Raw genomic sequence first — 24597 nt, forward strand, 5'->3', positions numbered from 1 at the left:
GCTAATACTTTTGCATAAATTTTAATGTCCAAATTCAGTAAAGATAAGGGTCGATACAAGCCCGTGGAAAGAGGATCTCTGCCTGGTTTTGGAAGAACCACTATAGTTGCCGAACGCATTGTTTCTGGCATAGAACCAGAATCTTTCATGGCAACAAAAACCTGGCTCAATGGTTCTGGAAGGTCAGACACCAAGGATTTATAGAACAGGGAATCAAACCCATCCGGGTCAGGGGCTTTATGTGCCGGTAGGGACTGTATCGCCTCTTTCACTTCTTCTGCCGTGATATTGCAATTTAATCTGAGGCGATATTCTTCCGATATCTCAGGGCATGAGATCTGGTCCAAAAAACCGGAGATACCTTCCAGACTGGGCTCTTCCGAAGAGTACAATGCTTTGTAATATTGCGAAAAAATATTAGCAATATCCAAAGAGCCAGTATGGACCGCTCCTTCAGCATCCTTAATGGCAGATATAAATTTATTAGGTTCTTGACTCTTAAGAAGATTAAGTATATTAATAAAATTATCCTGGGTCTACCACAGGTATTAACACTGATAAGTATTACAAACAATATACCCGTGTATTTCAATGAAATTTATCTTCAATTTTTATTCTTTAACAAATTTATCTTCAATTTCTATTCTTTAACAAACCTTTAAAAACATAACACATATCTGTTTATATCACCCATACACACCACATTCACTCACACAACAATAAACTATTAAAATCTGACAATACAAACTTGTTACACTTTAACAATACTATTGCAACATTCCCTAATTTACAATGTAAACATACTCCTCTTTTATTAAATATCCCAATTTCTACCTCTGTTACATTTGACACAAGTTTCCTTTACTATTGTAAACAATCATTTATAATTAGAATTCCTTATTAGATTACCCTTATTATTTTCATATTTCATAAGTTACATCCTAACATAATGAACATTACAATACTCTTTACTTATATCCCATCTGAGTTCCTTATTAGATTGCCGTTCTCATTTTCATGAAATTCATAACTTGTATCCCAACACAATCGATATTACAATTTCTTTAATCTTATCCCGACAGGAAGCTCCTGTTTCTCCCGTTGGTTTCTTCAGGGGATTTTGTTCACATAATAATTTTCAATCATGAATCTCAACTTCACTGCCCAAATCTCAGCATTACCGGAAACCTTAGAACAAAAACATGTACCATATGAATGCGTGCATCTGTTATACCAATGCTCTTCCTCCTAATAAATATTTAAAAAATTTTTTTAGACAATTTGAAAAAATTATCTTTTTATTTCCCTAGTCATTGTTATCATCATCACTGCACTTACCCATGCTCCAATGCTATAACTTCCATTTAAACCGCTATGTATTTCTTCAAAAACTGCTTTATCGTTGTCTATTTCATCGGAAACTGCTTTACTTCTATACAAATTCAAAAATAAAATAAAAAGCAGAAAACAATATTTGCAAGCTGCACAATGTCTCCACACGACCAGCTCTCATTTTTTCAACCATTGTACTAACCTGGAATTGATGTCACTATATCATTCCATTATGTTCTCAAACAAGTATTTCATAGCACTTGCCGACCATTATTCCATCATATCATCCTCTGTAACAAACATCACCCAAAATCACTTTCAAACCACCTTTAACCTACCCTATCCAAAATATTACCAAACCATAGGTTATCTTCTATCCGGAAATTACAAACAAAAATCACTTACTTTATTGCATATGAACCACCTTTTACTTCAAAACTTGAGAACCACCATACTTCAAAAAACATCTCTCCTCGACAGAAACGCCGCGGCTGCACACTACCTACTTCCTATTACCGGTTCTTTTTCAAGCTTCCCCGCGCCATTGCAATACCCTAAAATATCGCGATATGACAACTCCATATTATTACCTAGCAACCAAGACGCCGAAACCTAAATGAAAGGGGAGTCATAAAAAAATACTCCATTCTATCTCTTGATTGAGACCCCCTGGTTCCACAGTTCCCCACTTGTAAATGAAACGTTGCTCCTTTTGAGTTAAAACTCTGGAGACATTCCCCCCGCGTTGTAATGTCAATTGGTAGAGCACGCAAAACCTCAAATCTTCTACCTTATGTCCCTTTTTGAGCCAATGAGAAACTAATGGGGCTTTATCTTTTTTAATCCTGATATTACTGATATGTTCCAATATCCTGATTTTAATGACTCTTTTCGTCTGTCCGATGTAAAATAACCCACAGGGGCAAGTAATCATGTAAATTATCTGAGCCGATTCACAATTAAAAAATTTTGGTAAATAATAAATCTCACCTGTGGATGGAACATGAACCTGTTGAACTTGTTGGACATATGGACATGCCAGACAGCCTTCACATATAAACTGTCCCTTAGTTTTTTGGTCATCGCTGTGAATAGGGAGCACCGAAGAAGTTAATATATCTCTAAGGGACCTATTCTTGCGAAAGGCAAAAATTGGTGATTCTTCAAATATCCCTTCATCACGTAAAACCGACCAATACTGGTTCACAATCGATTTAATATTGAACCCCAAATGGGAAAAGGGAAGTGTACATACCACTCTAGTTAGAGGTTCCTTCCTTCTTGTTGTTAACAAATTGTCCCTATTGGCGTATAATGCGCGTTTAAATGCCCTCTTGATTACTTTTTTCGTATATCCACGCTCTAGGAATCTAGCTGACATCTCCTGAGATTTTAACTTATATTCCTCCACTGTCGTACAAAGGCGTCTTAGGCGCAAGAATTGCCCTATAGGTATATTTTCTTTTAATCGCTTGGGGTGAAAACTAGAGAATTCTAAGGTTGTGTTTCTATCCGTCTGTTTCCTATAGATCGTGGTACATAACCTCCCACTATCTTTGTAGACCCTCATGTCCAAAAAAGACACACTATCCCTGTTCTCCGTAAATTCAAACTGTAAGTTAGCATCCTGTGAATTAATCCAATCCTTTAACTCACTTAGCCGTTGATATGTACCTTTAAATATGAAAAAGACGTCGTCAATAAATCGCCTCCAAATAACTATTTCTTTCCAGAAACAAGACTGATATACGTGAACCTCCTCAAATATTGACACATATAAACAGGCTACCGATGGGGCCATTGAAGACCCCATCGGTATACCTTTAATTTGATGGAAAAAATCATTTTCAAATTGGAAGAAACTTTTTTTGAGAATTATTGACGATAACTTTAATAATAAGTCTTTTTTCATTATGGACATATCCATTGTTTCTAATCTGTCACGTACAATATGAACAGCAGAATCCTGAGGAATATTCGTGTATAATGCAGATATATCTGCTGTCACCAACCACCAATCATTTTGTATTCCCTCTAATTGTGATATATTGTTAATAAAGTCCACTGAGTCTTTGATGTATGATTTTATATTACGTACAGCCGGCTGTAACAGTGAATCCATATATTTAGAAATGGGTTCAAATGATGAGCCCATACCCGAAACTATCGGTCTTCCCGGCGGAGACAACAGGTTTTTATGTACCTTCGGTACCATATAAAAAACTGGACTAACTGGGTTCTCCTCAAACAGATAATCTGCCAATTTCTTGTCAATTACCTTGCCTTTCACCGCTCCCTGTATAAGAGAAAAAAGCTCCATCTGAATACCCTCCGACGGATCTTCATCCAAAGGATGATAAAAGTTCCCGTCGTGCAATTGTCTATATACCTCCCTAGTGTACATCTCTTTATTCATAAGGACCGTTGCACCCCCCTTGTCTGCAGGTTTAATTATAATATTTTTATCCCATTGTAACTGGGTTAATGCAAACTTCTGTTCCTTCGTTAAATTCATGTATACTGGATGATGTTGTAATTCCAATTCTTTCAATTTTTTTAATACTAACTTCTCAAAGACCGTTATGAACGGATCCTGAGGATCCGGAGGGATCCATTTCGATTGCTTCACAAACCTCACATCCCTTTCCTGACTATCTACTTGATCACAATCTGCAAAAAATCTCTTTAACTTTAATCTACGAAAAAACTTAAAAAGATCTACTCTTGTCTCAAACGCGTCATATTCTGCAGTGGGGACAAAAGATAATCCCTTGTTTAACACCTCCACCTCTATACAAGACAGCTCCCGGGACGATAAATTAATTACAGAACCATTTATTATTTGTACTTCTGATACCAGCCCCTGTGCCTGTACCGATCCATTTATTACTTGTACTTCTGATACCGGCCCCTGTACCTGTACCCCATATTCGCTTGAGGACCCCAATTCCTTCTCCCACCTCTGTTTTGTGACCTTAAAAAATGCTGATTGTCTTCACTTGTAGACTCACCCCGTTCAGTTATATTGTCTACCACATTATTTACTAGTGGTTGGGCAAACGCTACAGATCGTTTTGTAATCGGTTCTGCTCTTTCTACTTCCTCTTCAGACGAATCTGATGAGGATGAAAATGTTTTACCCTTGCCTTTCTTATTCTGTTTGTTCATCCACGGGTATACATATCCCTTAGTGTAATCAGTTTGATCACGCAGGAACTTGTTTACCTTAGCTTCTCGAGTTTCCCCTTTAAATTTCTCCAGTTGTTCATGTGCTTGTTCCATTTGTTTGTCAAATATTTCTTTTTGAGAATTCTCCTGTAATATTGTTATCTGTGAATCAACTTCCCCCTGTATTATATCTAAAGTCTGCTGAGTTCGTTCAATTATTAGCACCATCAAGTCATAAGAACACTTGTTAAGCACAGCATTCCACTTTTGAATAAAATCCTCTTGGTCAGCGAATAACAATGGCTCTTTTATCATACGCAGACCACGGGGGATTCTTTTGATCTTACAATATTCGGATAGGTATGCGGCATGGGATTCCATTCTTATATACTTCTTTCTTTTTGCTATATAATCATCCACACTTCCAACCGTTAATACTGATTTATCTTTTTCAAACAAGCTGAAATTTGAAATAATGGAACTAGCCGCCTGTTCTGAGAAACTAAAAAAATTATTACTTTCAGTAGTGACAATTGTTGCTGCTTGTTCCTCCATTATATAATTTATTTGTGCACTCCTATTATATCTTTCCGTACAATGACTAGATATGACCCTTTAAACCTCCAAAGGTAACCACTATGGTCAAGTATATTAATAAAATTATCCTGGGTCTACCACAGGTATTAACACAGATAAGTATTACAAACAATATACCCGTGTATTTCAATGAAATTTATCTTCAATTTTTATTCTTTAACAAATTTATCTTCAATTTTTATTCTTTAACAAACCTTTAAAAACATAACACATATCTGTTTATATCACCCATACACACCACATTCACTCACACAACAATAAACTATTAAAATCTGACAATACAAACTTGTTACACTTTAACAATACTATTGCAACATTCCCTAATTTACAATGTAAACATACTCCTCTTTTATTAAATATCCCAATTTCTACCTCTGTTACATTTGACACAAGTTTCCTTTACTATTGTAAACAATCATTTATAATTAGAATTCCTTATTAGATTACCCTTATTATTTTCATATTTCATAAGTTACATCCTAACATAAGATTAGCCAGTGCCCTCCCAGCCTTATTTGCGTGAGAGAACATCCGGTACTTGTATGTTTTCAACGCTCTTTCCGCCCTGTTATGTAACAAATTGTTTAAAGCCATTTGGGTAGCCCTAAAAATTTCTAGATTAGAGTCCATATTACTCCCTGTTAACGCTCTCTTCAAATGTGTCAATTTATCAGTTAAGTGAAGTAGCTCAACACTCTGTTGCTTCCTTTGGTGGGACACATAGCTGATGATATGACCCCTCATTACTGCCTTGGCAGCTTCCCAAAACAATATGGGATTATGAGTATGTTGTCCATTATCACCCGCATACTCTGCCCATCGCTCTCTTAGAAACTGAGGGAATCGCTTATCTGAGAAAAGAAAGCCAGGTAATCGACATTGACCATTTCTAAAGGAAGGTGTAATTTCCAATTGTGCAGTCACAGGACAATGGTCAGAAATTGCCAGCTCTGCAATTTTGGCCCGAGAGAACTTCAATAGCAGGGATTCAGATACTAACAAGTAATCAATTCTTGACCATGTCGCGTGTGCCCTAGCTAAATGGGTGCAGTCATGGTCTCCTGGATTCAGGACCCGCCACAGATCTAGTAACTTCAAATGCATACATAAAAACGGGGGTCCTTTATTGTTACTCTTGGGGTGCCTATTTTTCCCTGGGCGTCTATCTAGAGTAGGATCCACAATACAGTTAAGATCCCCCCCCCCCACAATAATATGGCGATCCATATACATGGAGAGTTGTGAAACCAAGGTGGCAAAAAAAGGATGGTCATATTGATTTGGGGCATAAACTGACGCCAGTGCAACTTCTAAGACCATTGGGTTCCCAATTACTATAACGAACCGCCCTTTTTCATCAAGAATCTGTTTGTGCAGTTTGAAATCAAAGGACTTATGGATCAGTAGCGCCACTCCGCAACTCTTGGAGGTACCCGCTGCTGAAAATACCTGGTTAAACCCCTTTTTCAGAAGCTTACGCACCTCCTTTTGGGCTAAATGGGTCTCCTGAAGAAAAACAAGTTTAGCATTCAATTTACTTAAACGAGACAAAACTTTTTCTCTTTTGACAGGTGTGCCGAGACCTGCGACATTCCAAGTAACTATCAACCCAGCCATATCTCTCTGTACTGTAGGTAATAACCCAAAGTCCATTCCCAAAATGACCCCGCAGGAAAAAACATCATCAGGCCCATCGTAAAGAGGTTCTCTATCCCCTCACAGCATTGGAAATAAACATACGAGAATTCCACAAATACAGTTGCATCACACCATCGCTGACAATGCATCACCCCTCTTCCCCGATATCCTCCCTCCCCCCCCCCCCCCCCACCTAAGTGATACCCCAAACCCCATTCGCAATTGAACCCATGTCCCGGAAAATAAAAAGGGACTGGAGATCAACAAACTGACGTGCTCAGCCGTCTCAGCAAAAAGAACAGGAATTATAACTTTTAACACACAACTTGTGACATATTATACCAATCACCGCATTGGGCAGGGCTTGTACACAACGCCTCACATTCATAGAGAGCTAAGGGACCAACTAGCCAGTGTATCCCCACTGACATTTCGGTCATATACAATGCAGCCCCATATAGTCAAGTTTTGGAGACGCATAGCTGCATACACTACTGTAACGTTCCGCCCAAGTTCTTCAGCCCATGAGTTAAAACCAAAACCTTTCCAGCAAAACTTATCTTCACGGAAGACCCTCTTTATATCCCAAGGGTAACAAAGAAAAAGAAGACAAAAATCAGCAATCCATTGTCAAACATCTCAGTCATTTGCATCAGTTGAAGTCTGCAGGATCTTATTAACAAACGCTTGAGCCGCTGAAGTGTCTTCAAAGACCTGTTGAGTCCCCTGGTGCCACACCTTCAGTTTGGCTGGGTATAGTAAGGAGAAGCGAACTTTGTTTGAGACCAGTTCAGAGCAGATAGTAGAATAGGCTTTCCGCAGGCCTGAAACGTGAGCCGAAAAATCCTGGAAAATCAATATCTTGTGGTTCCCGTATTTCAAGTTCCTTTCCTTACGAGAATGCTGTAAGGCAAGCATTTTATTGGCATAATTCAAAAACCAAGCAATAATCACCCTTGGTCTGCGTGTTGCCCCATCAGCCGGTCTTGATCCCAGCCTATGCGCGCGCTCCAGCAGGCCTCCATGCGCCATTTGTAGGACCGGGATTTGCGCCGTCTGTAGGACCGGGATTTGCGCTGTCAGCCAGGATTCAAGGGTATCCTTAATGTCGGCATCTGCTATATCTTCCGGGAATCCGACGAAGCAAAGATTACTGCGACGCTAGCGATTCTCCAAGTCATCTAACTTTTCACTTTGCTGCTTGTTGGTCTTTTCCAAATTCAGAATCCTTCTTTCCAACGCCCCTACATCATCTTCGAGAAGGGTAGTTCGGCCCTCCACTCGTTCAACCCGATTTTCAATTTCAATTATAGAGGTTCATACTTCAGCTATTTGTTTGGCTATTTGATGAAGTCTCGCATCCAGGGCTAATACAACCACTTGTGATATTCTTTCCTCTAGTGTTTCATCTGAAGGGGCCTCTAAAATTTCCGGCGAAACCGGCGCCATCTTGGGTTCAGAGGGTTTAGTTTTTTCCTTCTCCTTAGGCTGTATTTTGGGCGCCATGTGTCCGTTCTCTGCTCAAATCAGACAGATGAGATGTGCAGGCACTCTTGAACACCAATGTCCAGTAGCAAAACTCCCGTTGCAAGTGCCTACACCGTTCAAACACGCCGAGACGGCTGGAGCTCGGACAGCACACGTCTAACCGAGTTCACCACATCACGTGATCCCCGGCAATTTAACTTTAAATAATTCCGTGAGGAAAATTCCTGTCAGGAATCTCTTCAGAGCTCCTTTACTGCGAGGCTACTGCTGTGCGGAAGAAAGAAGACTGAGGGGGGAACCCTGCTGGCTGTAGGGTTAGTGCCATGCTGGGCATGCCCAGTAGGGGCCAGTCAAAGTTCTGGAAACTTTGACAGAAGTTTTCCGTGATTGGGCTCCATCCTGATGATGTCACCCATATGTGAGGACTACCATCCTGCTTGTCCTGTGAGAAATATTGTGCATGTATACTGGGCAAAATCAATTGAGGTGGGATAAAACAGAAGCTCGCATTGATTACCTGATGCAATTGTGGATGCCCAACCACGTCTCCTGGGCACCTGATGCATTTGAGTGCTAGGGACGCACAAACCTTCCATAGTGCATCCTTTTTAATGCAGCAGCTCATTTAAATATTGCATCAGGTGCCCAGAAGGCATGGCTGTGTGTGTGTTAAAAAAGCGGGTGCCTAGTTTGGACACATATTTTTATGCACATCTTATTATATCAGCCTGTTAGCCAGGGCAAGAATCATTTTAGAGACCCTGTGCTGAACTAGCAAAAGGTGTAACATGCCATGCCCTGACACCAAAACTCCCTCTATTGGCAGCACCCAGTCAAGACAGCTCTTTCCTGCAGCCCTCTAATCTAGAATTAAAGCTGATATTGTGCCAGCCACAGGGCAAGATCAGATGTTGTTACATGTACCGTCAGGATAGGGCTAAGAACTACTGGTTTAAAGTTTAGAACTGAATTAATCTAATCTGGTTCTTAATTATACTGAAATTTTATATCAGAGCACTGCTGGCGAAGGAAGTGAGTTAGCAAATTATTTTAAAAAAACTAGAGGTCTGACCAAATGGCCAGTGCTATGCATTGCCATGTGTAGGACCTGGGTTTGATTTTTAGGTCAGACCTTGTATTCCTATGGTGGGCCAGGCTGGGGATGCTATAGAGTCAATATTCACAGACCCTGAGGATCAAGAAGTTCCAGTCATCATGCAATGTCTAGTGGCCAGATTTAGGATTCACATTCAGTGTGCCACAAGAGGCTGTGGTTTATGAACTCTGGCCAAGGGATATTGCAATGACTTGGCTGAATTAGGACTAAAAATAGGGGAAAACACCCCAGTAGTTGCACATGATTGGTTCATGATTGACCTGGAAATATAAAGCACTGGCTGATGGACCAGAAATAAAATAAATAAAATACAGATAAACCATGAAATCAAAGCAGAAGTTGAGACTGGTGCTATTCATGGCTCTCTGCTTCAAAGGAGGGGGATGGGGGGGGGGGGGAAGGGAAAGAGGAATTTGGATTCAGAGACAATGAATACGAGCCATGAATTTTTTACAGTCTGGGGTACTGATACAGAGAGATTAAGGAAAAAACACAGGACTGCTTCTAAGGCCAAGTCTATAAGCAAAGCATGTCAAGCAGCACTGACTGATACATGGAGGTAACCTGCATGGCACAGCAGTCTATCATGGGAAGCTTGTTGGGCAAACTGGATGGACCATTGGTCCTTTTCTGCTGTCATTTCTATGTCTCTATGTTTCTATATTTAACCATAAAACAGAAAATTAAATGCAGGAATACCACTGAAGTCTATACTGACTCATTCTTCCCTCTGTTATTTATTCCAATTGCTTTGAAAAGCATTGGTGATGCAGATAATTAAGTACAATAAGTCTAATTTCTAACTAGGGACCTTTGTTTTCAGTTTTTATTTTATTTTTCCTGGGAAGTTCAATATTACAACAACAACAAAAAAATTAATGGAAAAATTATCTTGTTATAACACACAGGAGAAAAATAAGTGGAAAAGTCATTTTTCCACTCATTTTTTTGTTATAAAATTGAACTTCCCTGGAAAAATAAAATAAAAACTGAACATGAAGGTCCCTATTTATAACTATTTTTTTGAGCTATTTAAAAATGAACCTCTACCTCATCAAATGAGAAGATTAACTCACCAGTATAAGGAATTAAAAATAGATCCTAAAAGCAGAAAATAAATTAATAGATGCTTAGAAATTTTATGAATAACAAATTAGGAAATGTGAATGAAAGACTGGAATATTTATTATATGCTGCTTTGATCAGATATCTTGGAAAAGTGGTTTATAAGTATTGTTAGTAAATAAGAAAAGGGGGTACAGGGCAAAAATAAAATGGGAGAATAAGATTGTCAAGCCATTGTAAGTCAAATACTTCCAGAAGCACTAATATCTCAGTAACACATACTAAAGGGGTCATTTTCTATGCGGATCGCATGCGATAGCTAAATCGGGGCGGGTTCTGGGTGGTGTCCACCCCGGAAGGGGAGGAGTCGGGGGCTGCACCGGGGGTGGACGCCGCGAAGACACCGCTGACAGCGAAAAGGTAAAGACCCTTTTCGCCGCCAGTTTCGCGCCCAATAGCACCACCTTTTACGATGGCGCTATTGGGTGCGAAAGCCAGCAGCGATAGCACCGCAGAGGCAGGATAGCACCGCAGAGGTGCGATTGCTGCTGGCTTTCGCAGGCCCGCCCCCCGTTTCGCCACCCCGCTCCCCATTGCCACCGGATTTTCTAAGGTCTGTGACCTTAGAAAATCTAGGCCTAAGAGCCGAAGATAGTAAGACATGGTAACATAAGAAATGATGATAGAAAAAGTCCATCTGGCATCTTAAGTCTACCCAGTTATTCTGTTCCCACTGCTAAGTATGTATCCTAGCTGCTAGCCACAGATTGTGACCACCTGCACATTTTTTTCTTATCAAAGACAATTTTTTTTGTTTGGTTTCTTCCTTTGTACTCCATTATCTTGGGTAGAAGAAGGCCTTATTTCATGAAGCATTTGCTGAATTAGTATAAGGTATATTTGCCCTGCAATTGGTATTTTTGTGCTCGCTTTTGTTGTTTTGTAAATGTGAATGTATTTTTATGTTATTATGTACACTGGTTAGTGTGATTGATTCGCTATAAGCAGTTTATAAGAATTTTAAATAAATAAGAACTGCATACAACATCTCCACTTCTTTCTCTTCAGCATCCACCTTTCTCATCTTTAATTATACACCTCTGTAATAATCTAAATAGCCAGCAATATTAATATGGATATTAAACATCCTAGGTTCTTTGTGTGGCCTACCAGATAGATCTGGCTACATGAGCACCTACACTACTTCTAGAACTTCTAGTTAAATACAGAACTTACAAAAGAAAAAATTGAAATAGTAATGCCACTGAACAAATCAATGTTGAGTATTACTGTGGAGGCCACTTCTCCAAAAGAATATAGATAGAATAAAGCAAAATTGCTTACCTTGTAATAGGTGTTATCCCAGGACAGCAGGATGTAGTCCTCACATATGGGTGACGTCACCAATGGAGCCCAGCGCGGGAAATCTTTCTGTCAAAGTTTCTAGAAACTTTTGACTGGCCGTGTGAGGCCACTGAGCATGCCCAGCATGCTATGATATTCTCTGCCAGAGGTGTCTCTCTTCAAACTAGTATGTAGCAAAAAAGGTTAGCAAATTAAATCATAAAAGGAGAGAAGCCCAACTCCGCGGGGTGGCGGGTAGGTTCTGTGAGGACTACATCCTGCTGTCCTGGGATAACACCTATTACAATGTAAGCAATTTTGCTTTATCCCAGGACAAGCAGGATGCTAGTCCTCACATATGGGTGAATAGCAAGCTAAAGGCTGAGTCATTTTGTAGTGAAGCAACTGTGAAGTATTGTTGTTGAAAATGAGTCAGCCGAAGATCACCATAGATTGGATGTAGAAGGAGTTGGGATTAAGATGGAAACAAGTTCTTTAAGACAGATTGTCCATAAGCTGAATCTTGTCGTCCTTCTTTGTCCAGACAGTAATGAGCTGCAAATGTGTGAAGAGAACTCCATGTTGCTGCTTTGCATATGTCAAGGATTGGCACTGAACGATAGTGTGCTACAAAGTTGACATTGCCCTTACTGAATGCGCCTTTACTCGCCCTTGGAGAGGAAGGCCTGCTTTTTTATAGCAAAACTGTATGCAATCTACTATCCAATTGGATAGAGTATGTTTACCCACTGCTTCACCTGGTTTGTTTGGATCGTAGGATACAAACAGCTGTGTGGATTGTCTGTGAACTGCAGTGCGGTCTATATAAAAGGCTAGTGCACGTTTATAGTCCAAGGTATTCAAGGCTGTTTCTCCTGGATGGGAATGAGGCCTTGGAAAGAATATGGGCACATTTATGGATTGATTCAAGTGGAATTCCTTAACTACTTTGGGAAGGAATTTTGGATGTGTACGGACAACCACTTTGTCATGTAGGAATTTAGTATAGGGTGCGTACGTGACAAGTGCTTGTAATTCACTAACCCTTCTAGCTGATGTAATGGCTATAAGGAAGATAGTTTTCCAAGTGAGAAATTTAAGATCACAAGAATCTATGGGTTCGAAAGGAGAGTGCATGAGTCTTGTTAATACCAAATTCAGATCCCATTCTGTGACAGGTGGTCGAATTGGTGGCTTAAGGTGAGTTAAACCTCTCATAAATCTGCTTACGAGAGGTTGTGTGGAAATAGGTGCAGCTCCCATCTTATTATGGTATGCAGAGATTGCACTTAAATGTACTCTCACAGATGAAGTCTGGAGACCAGATTCCGAAAGATGGTATAAGTAGTCTAGTAGAGAAGTTGTGGGGCAGGTGAAAGGATTTATGTTCTTTTCGGAGCACCACAAAGTGAACCTCTTCCATTTAGAAGAATAGTTCTTTCGTGTGGAAGGTTTACGCGAAGCTATAAGCACTTGAGATATATTGGATGAAAGATTGAGTGGTTGCAATATCAAGCTTTCAACATCCATGCTGTCAGGGATAAGGATTGAAGGTTGGGATGGCGAAACCGACCCTGATCCTGAGTTATGAGAGTGGGAGCTACTCCCAGACGAAATGTATCCCTGACTGATAGGTCTAGCAGTGTGGGGAACCATACTTGTCGAGGCCAATACGGGGCTATGAGTATCATGGAACCCTTGTCCTGTTGTAGTTTCACTAGAGTTTTGGTTATGAGCGGTATCAGAGGATACGCGTATAGTAGGCCTGAGTTCCAAGGGCGAGCAAAGGCGTCCTTGGTTGGCTGATTCTTCTGTTTGTGTAGAGAACAGAATTTGCCCACTTTGTGATTCAGATGTGACGCAAAGAGGTCTATTGTCGGTTGTCTCAACATTGGAATATCCTGGTCGCTACTAAGGGATCCAGGGACCATTCGTGTGGTTGGAATTGACGACTGAGTCAATCCGCTACTACATTGTGAATGCCTGCGAGATAAGTGGCTCATAGGGAAATTGAGTGGTTCAGGGCCCAGCCCCAAATTTGTGCAGCTTCTTGACAAAGGAGATACGAGCCCATACCTCCCTGTTTGTTGATGTACCACATGTCTACTGTGTTGTCAGTTTGGATCAGAACAGTCTTGTGTGAAAGGCAGTCCTTGAATGCATGCAGCGCATAACTTATAGCTCGAAGCTCCAGAAAATTGATTTGATATGTTGCTTCGGGTTTTGTCCAAGTCCCTTGAGTGTGGAGATTGTCTACATGAGCTCCCCATCCCAAGGTGGATGCATCTGTAGTTAAAGTTATCTCTGGGACTGGTTGTTGAAAAGATAGGCCTTTGCACAGGTTGTTTTTGTTCATCCACCAAAGTAGAGATGATCTTAGTTGGTGGGTCACTTGAATTGGATAATGTAGTGGTTGAATGGCTTGAATCCATTGTGATCTTAACGTCCATTGGGCAGCTCTCATGGCAAGTCTTTCCATTGGTGTAACATGAACTGTGGAAGCCAAATGATCTAGTAGTATTAAAAACTGATGGGCTGTTGCTTGTGTCCGTAAGGAAATGGAGTTTACTAGTAGAATGAGGGCATCTGCATGATCTATAGGTAAAATGGCTTTTGCTAGATCTGTGTTTAACTCTGCTCCTATGAATTGAAGCAGATGGGTTGGAGTGAGCTGGGACTTTTGATAATTTATGAGAAATCCCATGGAGTGAAGTAGAGTAATTGTTCGTGTTAGAGAGGTAAGAGCTCCTTGTTGAGACTGACTTCTTATGAGCCAGTCGTCTAGATATGGGAAAACATGGACACCTTCCTTGTGTAAGTGTCCTGCTATTACTGCTAGACATTTAGTAAAGACTCTGGGGGCAGATGCCAGTCCAAAGGGTAGCACTCTGTATTGGTAATGTTGGTGGTCTACCATGAAACGCAGGTACTTGCGATGAGGAGGGTATATTGGAATGTGAGCGTAAGCATCTTGAAGATCCAGAGAACAAAGCCAATCTCTTGCTTGAAGTAGTGGAAGCATGGTGCCTAAAGATACCATCCTGAACCTTTCTTTCTTCAGAAATTTGTTGAGATTTCTGAGATCTAGGATGGGACGTAGGCCTCCGGTTTTCTTTGGAATGAGGAAATATTGGGAGTAGAATCCTCTGCCCTGCAGTGTCCGGGGCACTAGTTGTATGGCCATGGCTCTCAGAAGGGTGGATAATTCTGTTTGTAATTGATGTAGTTGAGACTTTTGTTGTGGGCAGGAAGTTGGTGAAAATTCTGGAGGAATTGAGGTGAAGTTTAGTTTGTAGCCTCGAGACACTATGGAGAGTACCCATTGGTCTGATGTTATGTTTTCCCAATTTGTATAAAGTGAGATATTCTTCCGCCCACTGGTAAATTTGGCCTGGGATTGAAGAGTTGGGTCTGCTCTCTGGTCTGTTTTTCAAAAGCCTGAATCAGGGCCTGTCTGTGCAGGAGGTTGTGGATGAGCAGGTCTGGATTGTCTGGCCTGGGAGCGTTGTGTAGGTCTGGTAGACCTACCCCTAGAAGTGTGGGGGTAGTATCTGCGTGGCCTGTAATAGGAACGTCGCATATCTCTTCGTGGAGGACGACGAGAAGATTGAGTAGCAGGCTCTTGTGGAGTTTGAGACAATTGCCTTAGAGTCTCAGTGTGTTCCTTAAGCTGTTGTACAGCTTCTTGAATCTTGTCCCCGAATAGATTGTCACCAAGACAGGGCAGGTCCACAAGTTTTTCTTGTACCTCAATCCTGAGGTCAGATGCTTTGAGCCAGGCCCATCTGCGAGCAGTGATTCCAGCTGCCGCTGTCCTGGAAGCAGTCTCAAAGTTATCATAGACTGCTCTCACCTCATGCTTGCCTGCCTCTAGTCCTTTGGTTATCACAGTTTGTGCAGGCTCCTGGAACTGTGTGGGCAAGGAGGTTACAAACTCCTCCATCTGTTTCCAGAGGTGCTTCTGGTATTGAGTGATGTAGAGCTGATAAGCGGAAATCTTGGTGCTCAACATGGAACTCTGATAGACCTTTTTTCCTAGTGAGTCTAGGAATCTGTGGTCCCTACCAGGTGGGATGGATGAGTGTGGGCGCACATGTTTGGATTTTTTCTGCGCCGACTCCACTACTACAGACTGGTGTGGTAATTGCTGCTTTTGGTAGCTTGGAGCTGTTGGACTATGTAAGTAGTGTCCACACGTTTATTAACTGCAGGAGTGGAAGATGGATGTTCCCAAATTCGTCTCTGGAGATCTAGCAAAACCTCATGGACTGGCACTGCCAGTACTTGCTTGGGTGGGTCGACAAACTGCAAAACCTCAAGGATTTGTGCCCTGGTGTCTTCCTCTGCTGTTAGTTTAAATGGTATAGAGTCGGCCATACTCTGGATGAATGAGGAGAACGAAAGATCCTCTGGGGGTGACTTCTTTCTCTGACCTGGAGAAGAAGGGTTAGACATGAACTCCTCGGAAGAAAAATGAGAGGGTTCATCATCCCAGGAATCATCAGAATCTTCTCTATAAGGTGATTTTGGCATTGATTTAGGTGGGACATGGAGGCATAAAGGGCCTGGCTGTGGATCATCGATGGAAAATCCTGAAGAAGTAGTATGAGGTTTAGAAGATGGTAATTTATCGATTACATCTTGATACCTTTGTAAAAGGCGTCGATAGAAAGCCTCATCCTGAACTTCTGGAGGTTCTAATGCAGGTTCCCTCGATGGTAACGGAGATCTCCTCAATGTTGTCGTCGGTGGAAGTGTCATCGAGGTCATCGACGTCAATGGAATAGGTATTGACATCAAAGGGCTCGATGGAATATGAGCAAAAAATGATGTAGATTGTGTCCATAGCCTTGGCTCCAGTCCCGTGATGTGAACGGCAGCGCGGAAAAATGAAGACTGAAGAGAGACACCTGGGCAGAGAATATCATAGCATGCTGGGCATGCTCAGTGGCCTCACACGGCCAGTCAAAAGTTTCTAGAAACTTTGACAGAAAGATTTCCCACGCTGGGCTCCATCGGTGACGTCACCCATATGTAAGGACTAGCATCCTGCTTGTCCTGGGATAAAGGCAATTCAGACAAACATTACCAAAATGGTGAAGAGTCTTCATTCTAATCTCTATGAATAAAACAGCTACAAGAAAACCAGCAAACTAGTTGGATAGGCCAAAAAAGCCTGAAAGATGCAAATTTTCAGGATTACTATGGTGTTCTATCTTCTGAACCCCTGTGAGACTTAGAAGCCAATGTACTAGAGCATGTTAACAATATTATGAGTGTTAATGCATGTTAAAACACTTGTATTATCTATCACAGATGGCTAACGCACATAAATTAGCTTGCGATAGTGTTAATGTGGAATCTACGCTAAGAGATGCAAAAGTATTAAAAAAAAATCATTACCTAATAGAACAGCAAAAAAATATTAATGTTAAAATGCACAAAATGAAGCTGGCCTGGTGACCCGGGGCAGTGCTGTGAACTACTATACAGCGGATCCAGGGGCGGATTCCGGGTAAAGATTGGCCCGGGGATTTTCCCCAAAACTGGCCCAGAAGATACCCCGTGGTCTGCCGAGCGTGGCTCTGTCGCGGCCGCGCTTGGCAGATCACATGACCAGAGCGACCGGCCCACCGGGGGATGCTCGATCCCCCGATAGGCCAATCCGCCCCTGAGGGGATCCCTGGTTTGATTCTTAGATCAGGTCTTTTACATGACAGACTGGACAGGGCTTGAGATGCTGCAGAGACAGTATACACAGCCCCTTCGGGGGAAGGAGTTATGGTCATCTTTAAGGACAACATTTGATGGCTGGATGTAAAGTTCATGATACAGCATGCTAGAAGGAGGCTTTGTGCATGGCTCTTGGCTCAGGGTCATTGCTGCAATGACCAAACTGTGGGGTGGGAAGGTCTATTAAAATAGGGGAGAAATACCTGGGAAGTTGCAAATGAAGGATCCCAGCATTGCTTCTAACAAAGCTGGAAGAGAAAGAAGGAACAACTGGGACAAAAAAAGGTACACAATGCAACACAGATACACAAAATGTATCTGTACCTCAAGGATGTGTAGATGTTTTTGTGTTACTTCTGCATTAACAAACGACATGTACTTTAGCATCTCATTAACAATGGTCATTTATAACTTAAAAATACAGGGGTCAATTTTTAAAAGTGTTGTCCCACTAATATTGTGATTTAGCTGGACAAATCTTTGGGGTTGAAATTTCCCTCCTACTCAGCTGGTAAATTTTGTGTGTGTAACTTGTGCACATAAAAATTTACCTGCATAAAAAGAGGTGGGGCTGGAGGCATTGCTGGAGTGCAGTTAAATTTTATATGCTCAGTGCTGACTGAATAAAATTATACACATAAGTTTGGTCTAAAAAATTGCTATATTAAAGTTAGCCAGATAAAGTTATCTGAATAACTTTGGTCTAAAAAATTATCTGAATAACTTTATCCAGGAATATTAAGCAGCAAAGTTATGCAAATAAATTCTGCTAAATATTTGGATAAAGTTATAAGTATAACTTGTGCGCATAAAATTTACCTGCATAAAAAGTATAACTTTATCCAATTTTCTGCTCGCTGGCGTACTGAATGATCTCTCCATAAAAAGTAGTAGCTCTAATATAAACAATGATTCATAATTCAATAATCTGTAGCTATTCTGGATAGTCATATAGAACAGAGACAATACTTACCTCTACCTCACTGGCAATAGTAGCCTTTGCAGCTGAGAGCGCTGTCTTCTCATCTAGGCTGATAATTTTTGGTTTGGGCTGAAGAACAGGCTTCATATTTATAATTTCTTCATCAAGTTTTAAGTCAAGAGACAGGATTGATGCGTCTGTCTTATTTTTGCTTTCTTCTTCATAAATGTTCATTGTAGAACACTGGGATTGACTTTTTCCCTATGTAAAGTTATTTATTATTAGTTTTTTAATGAAGTTCAGAAAGCTTAGAATTTAGTTCACCAAGAAATTAAATTTGGTCCTTTTATTTTTTAAAGAGATACAAAATAAAACCCACCAGGAGTTTGAATGCTACCATATCACTGTGGCTCATTTGAGACTCAACTTATTACCAAAGTGGCTCACTGAGGGGCTGATGCAATAAAATGCGCTCAGCCTAGCACACAGGTTTATGCGGTTGGACGCACATTTTGGATGCACTAGACTAACACCCGATGCAAAAAGTAGATTAGCGCGTCCAAAATGTGCGCCCAAACAACCGCGTAGCCAATAGTGCTCATCACATGTAAATTCCAGGTAGATGAGGCTATTAGCTATTACCCCCTGATTCAGAAAATTGCCAGGTGCCCAACACAAATTTTAATGTAGCAAATTTAACTCCAGCCCCGGAGCTGGCGTTAAATCAAACTGCGATTCAAGGGCTCAGGTGTTTAAGAATAAAGGTATAATGTAACTGCTTGATGAAAATGGACACATAATATACACACACAACAGACACACTCCAGGCCAATTTTGCTCCTTGCTACTGTGCATGTATATTTGGTTTCCAGAAATCAGCCTGAAGTGGGATAAAACGGATGCTCATATTGAACTCCCATTGCAGTTGTGGGTGCACACTACAGCCACATCTCCTGGCATCCGATATATTTGAGCCCTAGGGACGCATAATTCTTCCCTAGCGCTTCCTTTTTAACACAGCAGCTCATTAAAATATAATATTGAGCACCCAAGAGAGGTGGCTGTGCGTGCTCAATACGAGTGCATGTTTTAATATGTGTCTTATTGCATTAGCCTGTGAGAGCAGTGGCGTAGCTAGACAATTTGGCGCCCTGAGCAAGAGACTTCTTCGACGCCCCCTCCCTCCATCAATGATTTGCATTGAAATCGGTGCTATTTTTCTGCACTCATTTTTATGAGCGCGTGTGCAAATAAAATAATTTCAAAACAGCTGATGAATAGAATATCCAATAATTAAAGATTAATGCAAATTTTGAAAGCTTTACCAAACACCAATAAAATATTTCAAACAGCAAACACATCACATACTACCCAATAATTAAAATGGTAGTCAATCAAGAAAAATGAACTTAAAAAGCCACCTTTACTTACCCTCTCCAGCAGTTCTCTTCTTAAAATTTAGTAATTTCATCTTTCATCCAACTTTTCAACAAAATCAGCACAAAAGTTGAGGTATATGTATTATCACACTTCATTTTTTTAAACTGGCAGATTCCTTTCTCACATACACTCACACACAGAAAGAAGATCGGCCGAAGAAAGGAAGATCGGTGCAGCCGGAGACCAGCCGCCGAGACTTAGGGGGCGCCGCGGCAGACAGCCAGCCCCCGACTCTCCCTGCCTCCCCCCCAGTGCCACCCTCCCGACGCCCCCCCTGGTGGTCCAGCGGAGGCCCGGGAGTGGCAACGGCTGCCACTAAGCAAAATGGCGCCGGTGGCCTTCAGCCCCTGTCACATGGTAGGGGCTAAAGGTCACCGGCGCCATTTTGTTTAGTGGCAGCGGAGGTCCCGGGAGTGGCAGATCGCTCCCGGGCCCTCTGCTGGACCACTAGGGGGGTGTCGGGAGGGTGACACTGGTGGGGCGGCAGGGCGAGTCGGGAGCTGGCTGCCTGCCGCGGCGCCCCCTAAGTCTCGGAGCCCTAGGCACAGGCCTAGCTTGCCTAGTGGTTCCGCCGGCCCTGAGGCAGAGCCAGGCGTTTTGGCGCCCCCTTACCCCCGACGCCGGGGGCAGCCGCACACCCCACCCACCCCTCGCTACGCCACTGTGTGAGAGTGAAATGTTGAATACCAATATCTACACCTGGGAACTCTTCAGATTTCACCTGGAGACTCAGGGAATTTGTATCAATTGCTGGGTCTCTGGGGAGAAAGCTCCAGGTCTCTCTGTTTACAGATCCAGTTACCCCCATCAGTAAGCTTGCAGGAAATAGGAAGAGAGAGAAAAGCTCGGAAGACACACACTGCAGGCAGCATGTAAGGAGAAACTACAGAGGGGACACAGTCTGCAGCTCTTATCAGGGCCTGCTCTAGTTTAACCAGTGCCCTGTGCGAAAACTAAAATTAGCGCCCCCACCCAAAGTAAAAAAACACAAGTGCACACAGGATCAACTTTAGGGCGATGGCAACCTGGGTGAAAATCATTGATGGTGCCCCCTCCCCCACAATTGATCCCTGCTCCTCAGGGCAAAAGGTAAAGTAGTCATACTGGGATGGGGAGGGAGAAGGGTGAACACCCCCCCTCCCCCCAATTGACATGGATTAGCAACAGTGGGCACACTTTCTCTCTCCCCCTGACCTCAGCACTCTACCCATTCCTCCCTCACCCCCACTACTAAGAAATACACATTCTCTAGATACAGAAATACTTCATCTACAAAATAAAAAGGCATTTTTTCATTTTCTATCAATCATGTATCTCTGGATCATACATCATCAGCAGAACGAAGCCAAAAAATCTCCAACACAAATTTCAAATTCTGTCTAAATAACAAAAAAGTAGAGCACACCCTTAGACCAGTGATTCTCAACATTCTTCCCATTGTGACACACCTGATAGGCCACGCTCACATGTGTGACACACTGCTCATTACAATTCACGGCGGAAATAAAAAGTAAAGGGCCGGTATTATTTAAGGAAAAGATACGTATTCTGTCTGAACAGAAATTGCATAAATAGTAAACATCCTACACCAAAACAGCACCAATTTCCAGAACTTAAACAGTAATCACCTTACCTAAGAAAAGGCAACACTGAAAATATTACACCAGAATTTAAGACACCAATACATCTCCTATTAGGAAAACGGACCAAGTCAGGCTGTTATAGAGCCCTACACAGAAACTACACGCCAGCAGAAAACCTCACCTGAATCACATGTGCTGACCCTCATCTAACAAAGAATAAAGAGACCAATACACATAACTAGAAGCATGCAGACAAAAACTGAATTGGAAACCGCAACAAGCCAGAGTCTCTGTATGCAGTGTAACAAAGGACAAAAGAAACATCACCCATCCTTTTAAAACAAATTAAGAAATATAAAATCAGTAGCAGTAAAACCATACCAACAAAAAGAACAGATTATTTCAAACAGCTGATGAATGGAATATCCAATAATTAAAAACTCATATCAAAAATTTCCAGATACCAATAAAATATTTCAAAATAGCAGACACAAAGACCCAGTAATGAAAAATAATAAGGATACAAAAACATTTTGCTCTGCATACCTGGGAACATTTGATATCCATGTGCCCTGAGATTGTTTTGAATTAGCAGGAGGAGGGGTGGTTTGCTTGGAACTTTCTCCTCTCGCTCAGTCACACACCAGCGCTCTTTCTCACACTGGCTCTCAATCACACACATATACACATGCTCTCTCACTTACATAGGCTCTCAGTCACTCACATATACACATACTTCATTTACACACATGCTGTCTATCTTTTCACGCTTACACACACAGGCTTTCAATCACATACATGCTGTCTTTTTCTCTCACACACAGACTATCATTCACATGCTTACAAACATGCTCTCTCTTTCTCTCATTTACACACAGGCTCTCAATCACATATTCATATGCTCCCTCACCTAAACCAGCTCTCAACCACACACAGACACACATGCTCTCTCTCTTACTTATATACACAGGCTATTAATCATACATACACATGATCTCTCTCACACACAAAGGATCTCAATCACACACATACTCTTTCATACAAACAGGTTTTCAATCACAAACTTTCACATACAGGTTCTCAAACATAAACTTACATTCATGCTCTATCTCACTGACATACTCTCTTTCACATATACAGGCTCTCAATCATTCACATACATGCTATCTCACACATACTCACACACACAGGATCTCAAATACAAATGCTTGTTTATTCAATCTCTCCACCCCCCCTCCCCCCGGAACTAGCAGCAGCAGCAGTCCCATTGGCCGCGAGGGTTGATGATGTTCCTCATTTTACTCCGAGCTGCGCTGCTCATCCTTCAGGCCGCGCCTCTCTTCTTTTCTTCGGGCCGATGCTGCCCGCACTAGCATGGTCTCTAGTTCTCACGCATGCACCTGCTGCTCACCACTTCCTCTTCCGGGCCGCGGAGAAGGGGGGCCAGGAAGAAGAGAGCATGCCAGTGCCGCTGACTCCAGCTGTCCTGCCGTGTTCCACCCGGGCTGTCAGCATTTTAAGCCTGGGTGGAGGAGGACCGGGGAGCAGCTGGGTCAGCGGGGGACCGGGAAGTGTGGCGACACACCTGCGTGTTCTTGGCGACACACTGGTGTGTTGCGACATACCGATTGAGAAATCGCTGCCTTAGACTATGTAAACCTGGTATTAATTATCTGGGAACTTGGCTGTAAGACATTACAAGAAAAACTCCTAAGGGCCCTATATTTAATAAAGACCTGGTCAGTTTTAGCAATCTAGCAAAACTATTTTTAAAATTATCTTACAACATTGCATCAACAATTTTAGAAAATTAATATAAGATCTTATTCAAATGATATTTAAAACCTCAGAGATTACACAAAATATACCCACAGGTGTCAGTTAACTGTTTGAGACAAATGCAAAATAAAGAGACCATACAGCATAAATAGAAATGTGCAGACAAAAACTGAACTGGAAATCACAACAAATCAGTTGCTGTATGCAATGCAATAATAGAATAACAGAAAAATCACCATTCCTTATACAATATCAAACAATAAAATGAAGAAATATAAATCAGGAATTATAATCATAAAACCATACTATTAAAAAGAATAAATACTTCAAAACATCTGATGACTAGAACATCCAATAATTAATATCATGTAATACATTTTCCAAAACACTAATAAAATATTTTGAAACAGCAGAAACATCAAATAACCCAAGAATTAAAAACATTAACGATTAAAAAATCTCCTGTTCTCCATACCTAGGATCTTTTGATTTCCAGTCATCCTGAGGTTGCTGAAGATTGGAGAAAGAGGCTGCACAAACTTTATCCTCTCTCTCTCAAACACGCACATGCACACACATTTATACATGTTCCTTCTCTCACACATGCAGGCTCTTACACACATACACACATTATTCAGACACACATGCAGACACATATGCACATAGACTCACACATAGGTTCACACACACATATGTGTGTGCATGTGACAGTCTATATGTTAATACACAAGCTTTCTCACACACACACACACACACACACACACATGTGATATCTTTTTCTCACATAAACGCAGGCTCTGACATCCTTTCTCACATACACACACACACACACAATATATGTGTGTGTGAACCTTTTTTTTGAGTGTATGTACATGTGTGTCTGCATGTGAAGGCCTATGTGTAATAGACAGGTTCTCTCACACACACTTACATATTCATTTTCTCACACATTTCTTCTCTCATACACATGCTCATGCACACAGGCTCTGTCTCTCACATACACATGTAGGCTCTGTCTCTCTCACACAGACACACATATACACTCGCAGGTTCTGTCACTCTCCCAATAGCACACATACAAGCAGGCACCATTTCACACACACACACATATGCACAGGCTCTGTCTCTTACACATATGTAGACGCTGTCTCTTTCTCACTCACAGAAAGGTAGATTTTTAAAAATACACGTGTGCGCATGTTATAAAATACTGGTCCTGCGCGCACATGCGAGCCAGATTTTCATGTCCACGCATGCATGTGCAGGTGGGGTGGCCTCCTCCACACACGGGGGGGGGGGGGGGGGGGATTTTAGAAAAATACATGCAGCAACACAACTGGGCCTCCCCAGTTCCCTCCCAGTCCACTCCAATTACGGAGCGGAGTGGGAAG

The 24597-nt window shown here is 41.6% G+C and overlaps 1 protein-coding gene across 1 annotated transcript in view; it reads right to left on the reverse strand.

Annotated features, from left to right (window-relative positions):
- Window positions 1–24597, reverse strand: part of LRRC9 (leucine rich repeat containing 9) — a 1004248-nt gene that overhangs the window by 431145 nt on the left and 548506 nt on the right. The window contains 1 exon segment of the mRNA XM_029598189.1: window positions 18456–18665. Within this exon segment, the coding sequence (XP_029454049.1) occupies window positions 18456–18665 (210 nt within the window).

Source organism: Rhinatrema bivittatum, chromosome 4 (genome assembly GCF_901001135.1).
Source record: "Rhinatrema bivittatum chromosome 4, aRhiBiv1.1, whole genome shotgun sequence".
Taxonomy (NCBI): domain Eukaryota; kingdom Metazoa; phylum Chordata; class Amphibia; order Gymnophiona; family Rhinatrematidae; genus Rhinatrema; species Rhinatrema bivittatum.